At 38.4% G+C, this 18864-nt stretch overlaps 1 protein-coding gene across 1 annotated transcript in view; it reads right to left on the reverse strand.

Moving 5' to 3' along the window:
• The window catches only part of PTPRR (protein tyrosine phosphatase receptor type R), a 246474-nt gene extending 235357 nt beyond the window's left edge, over positions 1-11117 (reverse strand). Inside the window, exon 1 of the mRNA XM_043565026.1 lies at positions 10656-11117. Coding sequence (XP_043420961.1) covers positions 10656-10713 — 58 coding nt within the window. The 5' untranslated portion in view covers positions 10714-11117. The remainder of the gene's footprint in view (positions 1-10655) is intronic.
• Between the last annotated feature and the right edge of the window lie 7747 nt (positions 11118-18864).

Below are 18864 nucleotides of genomic sequence, written 5' to 3' on the forward strand. Positions count from 1 at the left end.
AATAGACCAAGTACAATAAAAGAGCCTCTGGGAACTTATAGGAGCAGTGATTTCCAGAAACGATATCCTCGGATGTAAGGAGGCTAACATTTAAACTATTCTCTCAGCTGTTCTGCAATTCTATTGGTAATGGTTAACCCAAGATGTCACTACAGTACTAATCTCCAGTTACAAGGACCCACCATAATAACCCTGACTCTTCCTAATGAACACTGCAGTGCCCCCCAGATGTGACAGCTGATGACTTTTAGGATAACCTGCCAGCTCTAACATATGATCACTCCTACCAGTGTTTTCATGGAAAGTTACACCAGTGTTTTGAAAGAGTACATATGGCCCTATCTATCTATAAAGTCAGTTTTATAAAATTCAGTTTGCATGTCTTAGTTACATTCTAACAACATACATGTATGTATGTATTTATATGTACCACATTTATTTGGTCTGTAGCCTGACAGCAGACAACAAATTTGACCAAAAAAAAAAAAAAAGGTTCATCTTCAAATGAGCAATTATGTGATAAAAAGTAAAAAAATAAAAATAACAAAATGAGAGTGTCTACAAGATAACTATGGAATTTATAAAAATTATAAACCATTATGGCCCCTGTTAAACAAAAGGCTTGGATGAGCTTGTCACTGAAGGAACACTTCTTTCCAGGAATGGTTTTCCTAAAATCTGGTCTAAGCACGGGTTTCTACGATGTGAAAACATAATCCCATGAGGAGGTGCTATGTCATTCTCTAAAAGACTATTTAAATGTTTCACATGTTTGACCAGCGATGTGTCTAGTATATCTATATATATTTTTAAATACCAAAGTAATTAGTCTATTTCATAGAGCTGGCTCTATTCTTCTCTATGTAGGAGAGAACCTGAATCCTAATGATTTTTATTAAGGCATCTTGTAAACTTTTTCTGTATGTTCTTTGATATAAACACTCCTTCATATTTCTTGAAATATTCCATTAGAAGATGTAGTTCCTGCTCCTACTTCCAACCCGCTGTAACTACTTACTTCTTCCTCTTTATCTTATCCACCCAAAGTTGAGCTGCACAATAACCAACTCTATTTGGGAGTCGCAGGACTGACTGTCATTTCAGGAAAAATCCACTGTGTGCTCTGTGCCGGTGGCAAAATTACAATGAACGAGTTTCATGTTTCTTGATTTCTGCCCAGCTTTAATAGAGTTATTTTTCATCTGATAAATGCATGTTAGAGTACAGCATAATACAGTTAGGACAGTGCCCTTTGGGACAATGTGACTAGACATAAGTCACAAGGAAGGAATGGGGTTAAGACCACTGGCCTCAGACTCTGCTGGAGAAAGTGAGATTTATGTCAGTTCAGACAAATGCAGTCAGAAGCCCCCACCGCCCCAGCCCCCATTCCTGAAGAACTGAGCTGAAGGATATTTGCAGGAGAGGTCGACAAGAGTGAATGCTACTATCTCTTAAATCCTACACAGCCATTAAGAGAACTTCATCAAGATATGCCTTCTGGGGAAATTCAGAAGTACAGAAAAATGATCATGTGGCTGGAAAGCTGAGAAATACTACTCTCTGAAGAAATCATAGGAATTGAGTTCCACATGTACTTACTGAGTAATGAAGCAGTGCATTTGTAAAATCTAACGTTTATACTTCAGTTATTGTTATGCGAACAGCTAAAATATTATTTACAAATAGTTACAGAGATTATAAATTATTTCCATCATTTTTACAGTAGAGTCCTCCAGATGATTTGAAAGGTGGGATCCAACAGCAAGACAAGAAAATACGTGTCTGTTTTAAGAATAATTCTCGCAGTAGATTAAGAATTATATTAAAACATAGCAAAATGAACATTAGAACAAACAAAATGAACATTAGAAAATTAAAATATTGCCATAGTAATGATATTACAGAGATGTAAATGTCTGGATATTGGGGCAGGAGGAGGGTGAAGAACAAGGTCCAGTGGCCACTTGAAGAGACCCCTGCCTGGTCCCCCCTGCCTACAGTTAGATAGAGATTTGGAGACACTTGGTAGGCCCTTAAGTCAACACTTCCATTCCATTCTGTCTTAGTCCCTTCCTCCATCATTTGAAATTAATATCACTGGTCTAAGGCACTGCTCTGTCGTAATTCTTTGAAAAATAAACCTCTACTAGGGGAGGACCACGCAATTAACAACTATTCTTACCTGGAGTAGAAAGTGCTCCAAGATACCAGTTAATCATTTGTCACCCGACCTCTCCTACCCCTAATCAAATAATACTTGGCACTTAAATGGCACTTACTAAGTGCAGTTAGCATACAATATCCTATTTAATACACAACTGTACAGTTGTATAATATATAACCTCCATTTTAAAAAGAGGAAATTGAGACTTAGAAAGATTAAGTAACTTGCCCTAAGTTACAGAGCTAGAAAGTGATCGTGTGTGGATTTGAACCTGATCACAATATCATGCTCTTAACTACTATGGTATTCTGTTAAAGGTTATCTAAAAATATGGCATTTTCCCCTTTATTTTAATTTTCTCTTTACTTCTCTCTTTAAGCTATTTTATTTTCTTCCAGGGAGAATAAAAATACTGTCTTGAATCAACAAGGCAAAGCAAGTAAGTTGCATATAATTTAAAACCACACCACATGTTAGTGGATTGATGGGCTTTCAAGCTAACTCACCATATTATGTACAGCATTCTTTGTATGGAGCATCTTTCCCAGTAACCCAGTGATTGGAGTTGGCTCTGTACAGTTATGCATAGTGCTTGATTTCCCCTCCAGGGTCCATCAGGAGTTGGGGCGTTACTATAGTGAAAGAAGAGCAGTAGAGTCTTGCTCTGTACATGTTTCTGTATAGGCTGGTGAGACACTCTTATTCTGTGTTCATTTTGTGCTCTTTTCCAAGGATCAGTAGTTAAGGGCTGCCTTAATCCATTGTGCACATTTAAATGAGGACGTGGACATTGCTTCAGGTCTGAACTAGGAATAAAATGATTCATGTCCTCACTGAACTTGGCATTTGCTTCGGTATAATTAAACATATTGATCTACGTTTAATACAGATACAGATACATTGCTGCATCATGTAAACAATTAGTTTTGCTTTGTTTTTGGTCCATGCGGCTGCAATTTTAATGGACACGAACATCTTAATAAATTGAAATCAAATGAGATTTGATTATGAGGACAGTCTTGATAGCCATTACGAGTAAAAAATTATTTAAATGGAAAGCACTAATAACGTTCACAATATAAATTTGCTAATTGTCACTCTGTGGCAAATATCATTGCAATAGCAGACACTTTACAGAGATGTTATCTGGGGAAAAAGCATTAGGAAATTTGATCTTAAAATAATAATTTACCATTAAATATTTTTTTCAAAGCTATTAAAATCCTTTATGCTGGGAAATATCAATGTTACTCTAAATGTGTCAGCATTTGTAAGTGCTTTGAAAATGAAGAATGCATTCATGGGCCAAGTAGGATCTTTCAAAATCCCCTTTTAAAGGGAAAAAATGGCTTTCTCTACCTTTTAAATTTGACTTTGTAAACAGTTTTTAAAAGATTCAGCAATAAACTTACCATAAAATATGACAGCCATATTATCATTAGTACTAATGGAAATATATGGGTTTTGATGTGTGAGCCATCATTTTATAAAAAGTGACTTTTTACAATTCATAAACTAGTCTCCATTCTTCAGATATAAGCATGTCTCCCTTTAGGTGTAGCATTTTTCCATATGAAAAAAATGTATGGTACCCAAAAATTTTATGGTTCCATAAACACTTTAGCTACACATTAAAAGAGAGAAACAAAATGTACACAGCCATTCAAATACTCCTAAATTTTCTGTGATGGCTTGTTTTTTGTTTGAGAGAGCAGAGGAAGATTGGATTATTTGGTGTCTTGATATATTGAACCCACTAACTCACACTTCCGCTTGATTTTGAATGTGTTAAGTGACTCATATTTGTTATTGCAAGATAGATGATAACCAATCAGTAATCAAAATTAGGAGTTCTGGATCTATTCCTTAGTTCATAACTCTCACGCTATGTGTCTTATCTAATTCCTTGATCTATTTAAAATAAAGACATTCATCTCATTCCCATCCTGAAGTAGTATAAGAAACTCATTTAGGAATGTCTAACTAAGAGGAGTTCAACACACAACTCCACTACAACTATCATCATGCCCAGGGTGCACAAACTTATCCTACAAACTATGTTTAAATGAAAGCTTTTCTGTCCCATTTCATTTCTTTGTAACTAATCAATGTAAATTGGATTGAGGGAACAATAGTAAAATCAATTCTACTCTTCACAGTTATGAAGATAAGATGTAATCTCTTTAATTTAATTTATTATAATATATTTTGCCTAATACATCCTGAATGCGTTTATTCATTCATTGGACATTCATTGATGGCATACTAGGCAACAAGTTCTAGGAAATGGTATAGAAGCTACAGTTCCATTATTATCCTCAAAAAGCTTCAATATACAGGCTAAGTACAATAACAGAAGAATATACAGGGCCCCAAAGGAAAACCCAGGAACGTTACTTGAACGATGTGGGATATCAAAGGAAGGATTCTCAAAGTAGGCAATGCCTGACGAAGATTTGAAATGGGAGGAAGAGTCGTCTAGAAAAAGAAGCAGAGATGGGTAGTTAAGATAAATGGACCAATATGTGAAAAGTATGAGAGGCATGGCAAACCAAAAGAAATTTGGTCTTAGTGTGATAATAGTGTGCAAAGATGGCTGCCATGACAGGAAATAAGAATGGAATTAGCCAAGACCTGAGGGTGGAAGACTTTGCCCTGCTAATGAATTTGGGTTTTATTTTAAGAGAAAAGAAAATAGCTGTATTACAGACTTGTACAAGGGGAGAACATGATCAGATATTCTTTTTTTTCAAGTTTTACCTCTGACATTATTATGAGGGATGGATGTGATAAGAGGATTGTATTATAAGATACTATATGAGAAATAAGGACCTACCCCAAGGCAGTGATGTGAACATGGAGAGTGGAGAAGACTTGGTGACCTTTCAGATGAACACAGTAAAGGAGGGAGGGCACAGGATGAGTTATTAATTTCCGGCTTGGGTGATCGTGGGGGATCTTGGTGTTATTCACAATGATAGGAAATAACAGAAATAAGAGCAATTGTGATGGGAAGCACTGAGTGCTAATAGATAAATATAAGGTGTTTGTGGGATATCCCATGACTCCTAGGTAATTATAACTACATGACTGAGATTCAGGAGAAATATATGAAATTAAAATATGGATTTAGGAATCTTTGATATGTAGATTTGAATATAATCATCCAGGGATATTGTACAGAGAGGGAAATAAAAGTAGACACATAAATTCTAGAAAGTGCTAACCATTAAATACTACTCAGAGGAAGACCTAAAAGTAGAAACTGAGGAATGGCTTGAGAGATAAGAGGGAAGCTAGAAAGTAGTGGCTATCCAATGGAAATCAGTGAGGAGAATTCTCAAATTCAGAAAGAGACAAAATTAGATAAATGATGTAAATATTCACTGGTAAGAAGAAGATAACTTAATTATGTTCAACATATCATAAATGGGACAATAAGATGAGGATTGGAGTTGGTAGAGAAACAGATGAGAAACAAAAAAGATAATGATAAATGTGGATAATGCATTCCAGAATTTTTATAAGGCACTAGTCAGGGTATGATCTCCAATAAAACACGCAATCTTCAAGGTGTTAGGAGTGTGTGATGTTCAGTATACATATATATATATATATATATATATATATATATATATATGCCTCTGATGTGCCAAAGAAGTAGACAGGTTTGTCCAAGTGCTTTAAATCTTGTTTATAAATTAGCTATATGAATCCTTTTGTATCACAATAGCCATTCCTACATGTATGTACAAGGCATTTCACTAAGAAGTGAAAATATAGTGGAACCAGCAAGGTATTTGAGCTGTATAGCATCTGGTAATCAATTTGAAGGAGTTGATCTGCAGTTCTGGTCTCTTGCAAGCCCATCCATATTGTTCTTAAGTTCACAATGCTGGAAAAGTCTGTTTGAGATAGTATGTCCCCTGGGCATGTGAGGTCCTAGGGAGAAACCTGAGTGTTGGATAAATGAGCTCTGTTGAAGTCCATTCTAGAAGTGGCTAAGTTGACTAAGTGTGTCTTGCATGGGTGCCAAGAAGCAGTTAAATGCAAAAGAGAGAGACCAAAAATATCACTGTGTTGTTTCTATTTATTCAATATAATTTAAGTCTTTAGTAGCTTTTATGCCAGGCACCGCCCCCAGGTGCTAGGCTGGGCAGGAACTGCAATAAATACAGCAGTAAACAAAACAGACAAATACCTTTGTCTTTGAGGAGCTTACATTTCAAAGGGGAAAGGAGGAATCACAGTAAACAAAACAAATAAGTTAAATATATGATATGGAAACTGGTGAAAAACCTCTGGGGAAAAAAGTAAAGCAGGGAAGGGTATTGAAGTTTTTTAGGGGGGAGAAGATGAAATAAATATTAAATAGGATAGTTAGTGAGGGCCTTCCTGAGAAAGTAACAATTGAGTAGAAGGCTAAAATGAAGGGATTAAGCCAGAGATACTCGTGGAAAGAGTGTTTCAGGCAAAGAAAAATGCAAAACAAATGAGGTGGGCAAGTGCCTGCATCTTCTTGGCATAGCAAGGAGACCAATGTGGCTGAAGACGGACAAAAAAGAGGACAGTAGTGAGAGATGATATCAAGGAGATAATGGGAGAAGAGAATATGGTAGAACCTGGGCCATTGTAAGGGTTGTGTTGAGCGATTCTGAACAGGAAAAACAAATTCTGGAGTTCATTCAGAAAAGACATCTTAAAATCTTAAAGAATAATGTATTATTTTCCTATCAATCTACCCTTTCTTTTGAAGGTGGTGCCTCTGCAAATGATTTCCCTGATCCTCCTGGTCTCACCATAGGAATCCTTCCTTCTCAAAGACTAGAGAAATTGTGCATTTCTCTGAGAGTGAAGCTGTTATCTTCAGAAGATACATCGAAGGCAGTCTTCGGTGCTGTCCAGAATGCTCAACAGTAAGAACAACGTGAACGTTTGAAAGAACCTTTTCCAGAGCTTAGAGAGAGAGAAATGCATTGAAATTATGTTCTCTTTTGTTGTTGTTGTTGTTGTTGTTGTTGTTGTTTTTAGCAAAACATTCACTAGAAACAATAAAGCTTTCACATGAGAAATTTTAACAGCCCAAGACCTTCACTCCTTTGTAAGTAAAACACTACTCAATATCATCTCCTGAAACAGAACATAGGTTTTTGGGCAAAGAAAGAGAAAAGACAAGGAAAAAATAAGCTTTCTGTAAATCTTGGGGTACCATCCATATTATTGGGGCACACTTTCTTGGATATTCCTGAAGTAGTCTTTTCAACTGGAGTTTATGTATCACATTGGTTCATAGAAGGAGTAAAGAATGAGTACAGCTAGGTAAAAAGGATTTGACTAACTCAATGGTGGCCTTAACTCAATGGTGGCCACTAACTCAATGGTGGCCTTTCCTACTGTATGGTTTCATACAATATACAGTCACAGGTCTGGACACATGCATTTTCATCTTGACTATGCTGTTAACTGGCATAACTGTTAAATAGTTACATTTACTATTTAAAGTAAATACTGTCTACCATTTACTGGATCTTAGTTTTCTTACCCAAATAGTAAGCAGTTGGATAGACAATAACTACAACTTTCCTTGTTAGGGAGATCTAGGAAAATGAGCTTCCACAGAAAGAGTTGAAACTGAGTTATTTAACAAGCTCTATGCTCAGTAATTTATTAGAATTATTTTACCTAAAGATGTTAATTACACAGTATTGTACCTCTCATCATCTTTTTGTTCCCACGGACACTACAAAGAGACCACAGTACTTTTCCCTATTAAGCCAGTTAAAACTCAGGGTTGGCCAGAATTTATTTATTTATTTATTTATTTATTTATTTATTTATTTATTTATTTATTATTTTCTTGCTTGCTTATTATTTTGCATAGTGTCTTAGGTAATCATGACCAAATAATTGGAGATAGCACTCAAGTTGAAAACAGTTGGCTACCATCATTAGGGGAATGATAATCTGGAAGGCAACAGTTCCTTGTTGCCTGAGTAGAGCACTCACATCCTGTCAGCCAGTTTCTCCCATCCCTAAACAGTTCTAATATGTTATCAGTTCCACCAGCATGAAGTAGCTGTTGGCACCCAGGGCATAACCAAAATGGACCAGTTAGCTTTTCAGTAAAGAGGGCGAAAAAAGAGAATTCTTTTCCCTCCTTTATAAGCCTTGCTTCTATCCTGAGAGGAAAGCGTTCTGTAAAAGAAACAAACTCACTCAACAAGTAATCAATGACTTCTTGCTCTTTGTCCTCCCACCCATTCGCTTTCTTATTACTCAAATCTACAGGAGCTTAGATCAAAAAATATGTGTTTCAGTTCCAATGAAAGTCCTAATAATGTTATTAGATAAATGTGATGAATTTTAATCTGATGACAGCTTGTGACCCACAAATTGCTGTTTAAAATTAAAATGCATTCAAAATGAAACTGGCAAGACAGCTACACTATTAAACTTGCAATCTGCTGTGAAAAAACACCTATCAAAAGCACTATATTAAATATGAATACAATTAATTTCTATATAGCATCTTGCAATTGAAATATGAAAATGATAGCTCAACAATGCATTGCCTTATCAATTTCAAATTGGTTGAATATTTTGTTTTTCAACTTAAGAAGTCAAAGTAGAGGTGGACAGGCTTGTCTCTGGTAATACACCCTTTGGCAGAGCTCCAGGTATAATCTAGGTCTACAGACTTCTAGGTTTCCCCTTTGATCAACAAAATCCTCTACTTTCCTCATCCCAAATGTTCACCTACAATAAATTTAGAAATGTTTTCCACCTGCCTAGATTGAAGTTTATTTATAACTTTGAAGCTATAATTGCTCAGGATACATTAAGTGTAATCTTTAGAATTTCTTATATATTAGTTTTCAAGAATGACTACACTGACATTTTTGATAGATCAGCTAAGTCATTCTTAAACTTGGTAAGAACTGAGGCTTTTTCTTTAAAAATTTTTTTTTGGCAATGGATGTTTGTATCAGTGCTATCATTAAACATAATAATGTAAATAAAATTCAACCCAATGTGCATATTTTCATCCCAAATTTCAACATTAAACAACTGCACGTAGTAATAAAATGATGCAGTACAGCTGTTTGCAAATAACTTAATGACCAAGTCAAAGCTATCTGCTAGTTTTTAAAAGGTGCCAAAGAACTATTGAAATTTTCACAATAAAGCATCATAATTATAACAATTAACATGTGTACTTAACTATAGCCTTAATATTCTCATGTATTACTTGTTGAAGAGGTTCACAATACATTAAAAAAAGCACAAGCTAGAAATGAGGAAGTACCATATTTTACTTGCATTATTGCACACATAGGAAAGGAACTCACCCACTCTTTTTAAAAGATACCACAAGAATTGTGATTTTTTAGCCATTATTTTTATTCATTACCCCTGGGATATAATACATGCTCAATAAATGTTAGGCGAAGGAATGAATGAGTGTGTGTGATTGGGTGACAAGAGAACTCGGGGAAAATATCTAGTCTTTGGTTGCTACAGGACTACTGCATGGACAACTGCTGTCGCAGTAGGGTGCCCAAAAATCTCTCTGCCATATTCTATTTTGGTACATGTGTGTGTAAAAATGATAAAGGATTCAGTCCAGCAAGTCCTTGTATTACACAGAGACTGCATGTATCCAAAAAGCAGGATCTGTAGTGGCATTGCATATAAAATTCCCCAGGTACCCTCTAAGGTTTGCTCCCACATGAAATCTAATATTGGTTCTGATGTCAAATATGTTTATATTTGGGCGCAGTCTCACTGTCACTCTTGGCCAGTCCTCCCCAATTCTGTCCCAGGGACAGTGCCTACCCTGGGGTTGTCAGCCTTGAAACTGTGATTGGGTTTTTGTTTGGTGCCCTCGGACGCTGACCATGATGCTGAAAGAGAAGAGGGGGCCCTATTTTAAACCTTTCCTTCTTCTTATTGGCTTAGAAAATTCGAGTGACAAGAGCAGGGGCCAAAGGAGCCTGGAGCGGCATCATTAACGTGAACCATGTATTTCGATCTTTTGGGCGGAGATGTGGTCCTTCAGGTTACAGCCAATGCATCCCTGCGAGCTCTCGCTAAGCCCAGGGACCTTAGGATGTAGCCGCTGCAGTAGAAAAGGTTACATTCAGCAGGATGTCTTGTCTGTCTCCTGAAAAATTGGCAGTCAAGTGCATAGCCTAGAGACAGGATTAGGGAGGGTGTCTAGATGGAGGGGAAGCAAACCTGTGTTCATATTCAAAATGTTCACTACGATTCGTACCAGGTAAGGAAAAATCGAGAGCTGATTTTAGCTTAAGTTTTCCGCCTCAGTCTTCCAACAGGTGCACAACTCCCTCACCCCTTGCCTGTCCGTACTGTCCTGCTTTGCCTTTCTACAGCTTTCTCGGCGAGGCAAGCTTTTCCTAGAGTCCTCAAGCATGTGCAGTTTCCCATCTCATACACAGCTCCAGCTCTACGCCCCGCCACCCCTTACCTGCAGCGTGAAGATTAAGAAGCAGGCACAGCGCAGGGAGGCAGACTGCTGTCCGCATAGTGCTTGCATTGAGCGGTGGAGGGGGAACTCCGCCACGACCCCACTTCAGGCAAAGTGTTATTAGAAAGAGCCACCGCCAAGGGTCCTCTGGTCTCCGGGTTTCATTCTCAGGTCCTGGCTGGGCTCGCAGAGGTCTGTGGCGCCGACAGAAGCCAGCACCAGCTTCGCCTCCCGAAGAGAGGGCGAGAGGGAGGATGAGTAGGAGGCGGCTAGGAGGGGGGCGGAGCAGGGCAGGGGCGAGGCGCTCGGCGGCGGCTGCTGCTCGGCCTTCTGGAAGCCCGCAGCCGCCGCGGAGAAGGCAGGGTGGACTCCCGCGCCAGCCCCGGAGCCCTCCGCGCGGGTCCAGCGCAGAGCCAGCAGCAGCCAGACGCGCCGCGCCAACTGAGCATGCCCAGCGCTGGCCCTCGCGCCGCACGGAGTTTCAAAGTGGATTCCACCTCTCCGGGTCTTCGCGGCGGCTGCGAGGGGGGCTGGCTGCTCCGAGGGGGGCTGGCTCCTCCGAGGGGGGCGTCTAGCGGCGCTTCTTAGTGAGAGCCCGTCTAAGACCCGGGGCTGGGTGGGGAGGGATAAATTTGGGCCTGACCAGAGGAACCACAGGACCTTAAGACCCACCCTAGTCCCTCCTCTGCACGTGGACAGGGCTCGCTGCTGGCCCAAGGGTGCCCAGGGCTGCCCATACGAATAGAGAATTCGGTGGTGTCTTACCCTTGCTGAGTTTGCGAGCACCGTGGGCTGCCTGGGGAAGCATTCCCAAAGCACCTGCTGGGGACCGTGCCTTGCGGGTGACTCCTTTCTGACAGCTTTCCTTTTTTCCTTTCCCTTTCCCCTTTCTCCAGCTCGATCCCTGTGTTTAAACTTTCTGTCGACTCAAGCCCAAAGGCTGTCCATGACCATAGTGAGAGAAAGAAGTGAGGTCATACTTTTAGACTAGTAGGATGTAATGTGTAATTGAGGTAATTATCTCTGGTCTTCATTTTCCTTTCTAAGGTGAAAGGTAATAGAATCAGCTCTGTAACTGGACTCCTCTGGTCCCGCTCGTGTCTCTAGGTAGCCTACAACAGTCTGCGCAATAGAGGTGACACCCCCCCCCCCCCATCTAAGACTTTGGAGGGTGAAGATCCTTATATTGTCTAGTAAGTAATTACTCTTAATCATAAAACACGCCCGGCCAGTCTACTCTCCCTTAACCATCCCAGGAGCACTGACCTTTCTGCCTCTGTGTCTTCATGGGATGCCCTTGCCCCCTTCCCAGTTAACTTCCTCCTGCATCACCACCACACTCAAACTTACAAAGGTCTAACCTTGGTCTCACTTCCAGAAAGCCCTGGCCCACCTCCAGATTACAGTGAATTTACCTTCTACACACAACATCTGCCTCATTTTTTTTCACCAGATATTCATTTATCTGTGGTTTGTCTTACAATACAGTTGAAAGCTCGATAAGAACTTCTGCATCTTTGTATCACTTAAATTGAATAAAGCCTTTCCAGGCAAATAAGAGGTACTAATAAACATTTGTTGAATTGAACTGCATGCCTCACTTGATGCTTTCTTTCTCCATCCACTGTGAATTGGGACAACTAATAGGAAATATGCTACCCACAGAGCTTAAATCAGGCAAGCTGTCATAGGATCTGAGAGCCCAGCCATATCATTGCCTCTATAATTTATTTCAGCTCTAGCACTGAGACACAAGGCCAGGAATTGCACGACAGGCGGGAGAAGGAAAGAATGACATATATATTTTAATATTAGACAAGTCTTTGATGCTGAGAATAGAGATATATGCAACTGCATTTTCCCAACCCCTGGACGCACCCCCACGAGTGTACCCTGCACCATTTCTGTTTCACCCCAAAACACTCTAAGTTGCAACCTCTTCCCCTACTCCAGATTCATCTTTTCCTGGTCTCCTTTTCCCATAGTGTGCAACACTTTCTAGCATACCCAAAGAATTATTTATTAAATCTGTCATGTTGTCCATTTCCCTATCTTGTTTCCAATCCCTGCAGTGGAATCTGACCCACAATGGCAGAGATCTTTGGCAATTTTATTCACTGAGGCATCGTGACTGATTAGAACAATGCTTCTTTCAAAATCGGTGCTCAAAAAAAGAATAAATTAAAAGCAACTAGTTGGTGAAGTTCAATACTCTATCATTAGCCTAGCTCTTAGCCATTAGTCTAGCTCTTTGGAGTTCATACTGAATAGATTCCAGATAATTTATTTAGCTGTGCTTAAAGCTTAGAGGATTAACCTTTCCCATCTAACATCTGGTACTAGAGTTACTGTATAGAATTGGGGAAAATAATAGTAGCCCACTTACAATGGTTTTGCTTCTCTTGTTTTCTTCCTTCCTAAGACAAAAAGTTAAAAAAAAAAAAAGAAAGAAAAAAGAAATGATGGGGCACCTGGGTGGCTCAGTTGGTTAAGCACTCAACTCTTGAACTCCAGTCATGATCTCACAATCAGTGAGTTTGAGACACCCATCAGATTCTCTCTGCTTGGGATTTCTCTCTCTCTCTCTCTCTCTCTCTCTCTCTCTCTCCCCCTCCCCTGCTCATGCTCTCTCTCTCTCAAAATAAATAACTTAAAAAAAAAACCCACTAATTATCAAACGTAAACAGGTCTCCAAGAAGAAAATGCACATAAGATAATGAAACAATGCCCTAACATTGCCCTGAACCCCTTGCTCTCCTACAGATAATTCCAGCATGTTCAGAGAAAGGGGAGGAGCATTTAAAGTTTCAAATAATATAATTGGCTGTAACTTTGCCAACAAGCAGTCAGCTAGCTATTTTGCCCAGGGGTACAGGTAGTTGAATTATTAAACTTTGCATGAAAATCCCCTTAGCAGCAAAATTTTCCAATTTCCAATTGCCTAGATATACTACAAAAATAGTTCAGTATGGTAAAAATAACCTTGAGTGAGCTATAATTTTGGTGATGGGACATTCATTATTAATTTACTTGAAAAGGATAAAGGATTGAGAAAAATTCATATTCCTTGGCAAGTCGATCTAATATACTTCTAATGGATTTGATCCCACAATGTGTGAAGTCAAAGGACAGTAAGTGAATTAGCCAATTAGTGAAAAAGCTAACCCCTTAACTCTTTGAGCAATATTCCCTGTGAGTCCTTAGATGCTGCTTTCCCTTGACTCTGTGACCTAATGCCTGTGAAGGGAATTTTGGTGTTTTAGAGGAGAAAGAGTTAAAACACTGCACCAAAGTTTTACAAATTAGTATCAATTCAGAGGCATGGAAACTAATATAAGAGTGCCATAGAAATTAGTACAGGCCCACAGAGTGGTGTCCTCAAGGAAATCATTTACATTTTGAAAAATAAATGGGAAATTCGTAACATATGACTTCTCTTTCTTAGTAGATGTATAATCTCTGTTTCTTAAGACATGAGATTCAGGGAGAATTTATAAGAAGAGAAGCCTTGGGGCGCCTGGGTGGCGCAGTCGGTTCAGCGTCCGACTTCAGCCAGGTCACGATCTCGCGGTCCGGGAGTTCGAGCCCCGCGTCGGGCTCTGGGCTGATGGCTCAGAGCCTGGAGCCTGTTTCCGATTCTGTGTCTCCCTCTCTCTCTGCCCCTCCCCCGTTCATGCTCTGTCTCTCTCTGTCCCAAAAATAAATAAACGTTGAAAAAAAAATTTTAAGAAGAGAAGCCTTTCAGAGCTTTTTCTCAAAACAAATTTAACTGTTTTAAGCCTGCACATTAATTTACCTATAAATGGATGGTGATCATTCATGTTGGCCATCTTTCCTGAGAACACTATAAACAGAGATATTAGATCTACTGACTGTTAGTTTCCTACTTAAGTCATTTAGATTAGTATTATTCCTTAACTATAACGATATGTAACATTGATTGAACATTTCCTATGTGACAAGCTCTGTTCTAAGCATATGGATATCCCATTTATTTTTATTTTATTTTATTTTTTATTTTAGAAAGAGAGAGAAAATGAGTGGGGAGGAGAGGGCAGAGAGAGAGAGAGAGAGAAAGTGCACAAGCAGAGGAAGGGCAGAGGAAGAGAGAGAGAATCTTAAGCAGGCTTCATGCTCAGTGTGGATCCCACAACCTTGGGATCATGACCTGAGCTCAAACCAAGAGTCAAAGGCTCAACTGAGCCACCCAGGTGCCCCTGGATGTCCCATTTAAACTTTATAATATCCCTACAAAGAGGCATTACCATCATCTCATTTTAGAGATGAGACAGTTGAGGTACAGAGAAGTAACTTGCTCAAAATCAAGTCATAAGTAATCAACCGAAGGGCAAATTGTTAAAGTTAGGTTGCACAATTAGATAATTTGATTCCAAACTGCTACAAGGTATTACTACATATATAATAAAAGTACACAGTATCAGTTGTAGGCAGCTCACTAGAATTAGATAGGGGCCAGGGCAGGAGCTCCTGACCCGAGATCTGGCAGTGACTAGCTCTGTGGTGAGAAACACCCATAGGTGAATGTCTCCAAGAGGATGAAACACTGCTTGTGGCAGTGGGCACTGGGATCTAGAATCTAGTGAACAAAGACAAATAGCAAGTCAAACCATGCTTAGAAGAACCATAGTAGAAGATGCTTAAGGTAAAATAGAGCAGCATAGAGGAAATGATCTCTTCTAGGGAGGGTGGCAGCAGAGGTGGGGACGTGTAGCAGGCAAGAAACTGTTGGGGGAGAGCAGCAAATGAGCTGAGTCTGTCTAGATAAATAATTGCTAACTACTCTACATATAGACAGAGGCCAGGGGATTGTGTGAGCCAGTAGGAGAGACATGAAATGGTGAAATGGCTTCAAGAAACTTCTGAACGTGTACAAGAATAGGTGACAGTGACCAACAATTCACTGTGATTTGTAATGTGTTCACCCTGCCCCATCCTTTCCAGAGTCACATTATTAACCCCAAAGTCTTTCCTTTTGTCTGAGAGGTATCTCCGTGTAAGAGGAAGAAAGAAGAGTAACAATTTATTTTTACCTAATAAAGAATTGATGTGAATTTAAATATATTCAAAGTGATGTAAATTAAACTATATTCAGTGTGAAAAGGAATGAATTGGAAATTCATGGGTGAAGATCTCATGTTCAGGTGTTTGGATTCATCATTAATTTTTAAAAATATTCTCTCAACCATAACAGGGCAGAACAATATACCCTTCTGTATGGACATATGGTGAAGGAAACAGTGAAGTTACAAAAGGCACTAAGAATGGGATGGAAAAGAACTAAAATTTAAAACCTATATGTTATCACATTGAACTCTCACAAGAGCTTTATGGGGTATTATTCCCCCTTTGTGATGAAGGAAGAAGCTGAAACTCAATGAGGCTAGTAATTTGTCCATGGTCATCTAGTTGGTAAGTGATAAAGCTGGGATTAGAACTCTGGTCTGGTGAGTCCTCGCAACAGGGTTAATGAAAGCATTTACTTCATGGCTTCAATGGAAAACATAGTATTTTTAACCCAAGAAACAGACTTTGAGATGATTAATAGCAATTAAAATTTACAACTTAACACAGCCTTGAGATTTATCTATTTGAAGTGTTTGAGACACAGATACACACACAAACAGCAATATGTATTCTAAGAAAAAAAATTAGGTACCCAAAATAAGGTATATATTTTTCTATACATATGTGAAATATGATATCCTAGTCAAGTACAAAATATCAAAGACAGAAAGTGTATGATTATCTATGGATTCTGCTATCGGTTCATCATTAAAATTTTATTCAAAATGAGGTATGAACTTTCCTTGGAGCTAGCCCTTGGTACTATGTATCGTATTGTCATCTTTCTCTTCTCTCCCTCTGGCACTGCAAAGGTCAGATCCATCCAAGATGTCGGTAATAGATTTACAAACCGCTGACTCTCCTGCATTAGCTCTTTGTCCATCCCAAGACACTAATTAGGCTGCACTTACACCATCCATCATCCTGAGCAGCACACAGATGTGAGGCTTCTATTATGGCTTACACTAGCTACTTGGGGCCAGTCAAGCACATTTTCTACAGTGCTTGATCATTGTTCTGGATTTCCTTGAATGAGGCCACTTTGGAACAACTCATTCACCTAATAGCCCAAAATATTAAGAGTATCCTGGAAATATAGCTATGGTTTGATTAGATCACTTAATCCCAATCCACTCTGTTTCATTATTTTCTCACAAAACTAAGATGATGTAAAAGGACATCTCCAAAATATGGGACTTTATGCCTCTGTCACTGGTGTCTTGAAACCTGCTGGGGTGAGCATGATGTTTCATGCTTCAATGCTTCTCTCTGTCTCCTACTTCTTTCTTTCTCTCATTCTTGCAGCTGTATGTCTACAGTAGGTAAAGGGCTAACTTAACAGTTTATGGTTTGGTTTTGAGAAATATTTTTAGATTAAAACATTCCTTAGTGAAAGACCTCTACAACAGGGAAGGGAGAGTTAGAGGAAATCTTACTAAAAATATCGACTATAACATGACCACTAATACTCCGAAATAACTAAGCAGTCATCTGTTTATGACCACAATTTAAATCATTCATCAGAATCCATGTGTGCTGGGACAATGCTAGTGCCTTTCTTCATTGAATAGACGAGGAAAAATCAGCTGAAGTCAAGTTACAATGTGATATGGTATGTTACATATTTTCTAAAAACAGTGGCATAATCTGCTGACATTTCACTGATACATGATTTATTTTAAATAGTTAAGTATATATTGAGTACCCATGATGAGCCAAGAAGTGTCTTTAGTACTTGGGATACATTGCTGAACAAAATAGATAAAAATTCCTGCCTTCATGAAGCTTACATTCTAGGAGGAAGAAATATGCATTAAACAATAAATGTAAGAAATAAGTAAATTATATAGTATGGTGGAAGGCGATAACTGCTATGGGAAAATGTAAAAGTAGATCAAAATAAGGGGAATTTGGGGAGTAGGGATTGGGGAGAGAATGTGAGTACAAGGAGTTTACAGAATAAAATGGGATCTTTAAGAAAAGCCATGTGGAGAAGAAGAGCATTGAGCAGAAATTAGGAGTTGGTAAAGGAGCTTTGAAAGCAGGTACTTGGTTAAAAAATTTTCCAGGAGGTGGAAATAGCTACAGCAGAAGCTTTTGTGATTATGTAGAAACCTTAACCAATCTGAAAAACTGTACTGTGTTAGAAGTAATTTCCAGCATACCTTTAAATATATGAAGTATTTAAGGAGAAATGTAATTGAAAAAAAAAAGCCAAATTACACTAAATGAATAACTCTCTACCAGAGCTTTTTATTGATTCAAGCTGCACTGATTTGAAATTACATTGACACAACTGTGCAAATAACAAAGCTATTTGGCTCAGAGATTATAACTGCCCAAGGCTAACTGACAGAGCAACTCAGAATTCTACTTTTTTTTTTCATATTTTTGGTGAACATCTTGTTAATTAAGTAAAATAAATACCTTATTGATTTAGAAATGTGGGTCATACTTTGATACTTTATTCATCTTAGGAACTTAGAGGAAAATTGTGTGAACTGGCTTTACAGTAAACAACTAAAAAAAAAAGAAGTCAGTCTAATGTATTATGGATGAGAAATTTAAGCAGGAAAAGAATGAGAAAAATATGCTACCAAGCATTTTTGTGTTCTTGGCTTCCTGCTTGGCCAATGGCATCAAAATATTTGGGTTAGGTATTTTCCAAATGCTGGAGAGTAAAGAATAAAGATTTCATGAATTCTCTGTTTCTTAGAATAGCTTCAGCAAATAATTTTAATTTTTTATTATTTGGGGATAGAATAGGGTGGCTTCATTTCATATTTTAATAAAATGTATTTTTATTCAATTCCATGTGATAAATACCCACCCAAATAGTGCTTTGTTATTAATACAAGTGGAGAGAAAATATAAACCATTCCTCTTACAAGAGTTTTCTGGATCCTCGAGTCTTAGAAATAGCTCTACTTTAGAAAAAAAGGTAAGCAACTAGTCTAGATTTTGACTGCAGAACTTAAAATCATATTTTATATTAAGCTTATGCCAAAAGTGATTATCACAAAGACTGTACTCCTTTCAAACCAAATTCAGTGGTAAATTTGGAAATAATATCAAATTTAACTACCTTTGAATCAGCCATAAATAGACAGCAATCCAACTTTAC

This window comes from Prionailurus bengalensis, chromosome B4 (assembly GCF_016509475.1).
Source record: "Prionailurus bengalensis isolate Pbe53 chromosome B4, Fcat_Pben_1.1_paternal_pri, whole genome shotgun sequence".
Lineage (NCBI taxonomy): Eukaryota > Metazoa > Chordata > Mammalia > Carnivora > Felidae > Prionailurus > Prionailurus bengalensis.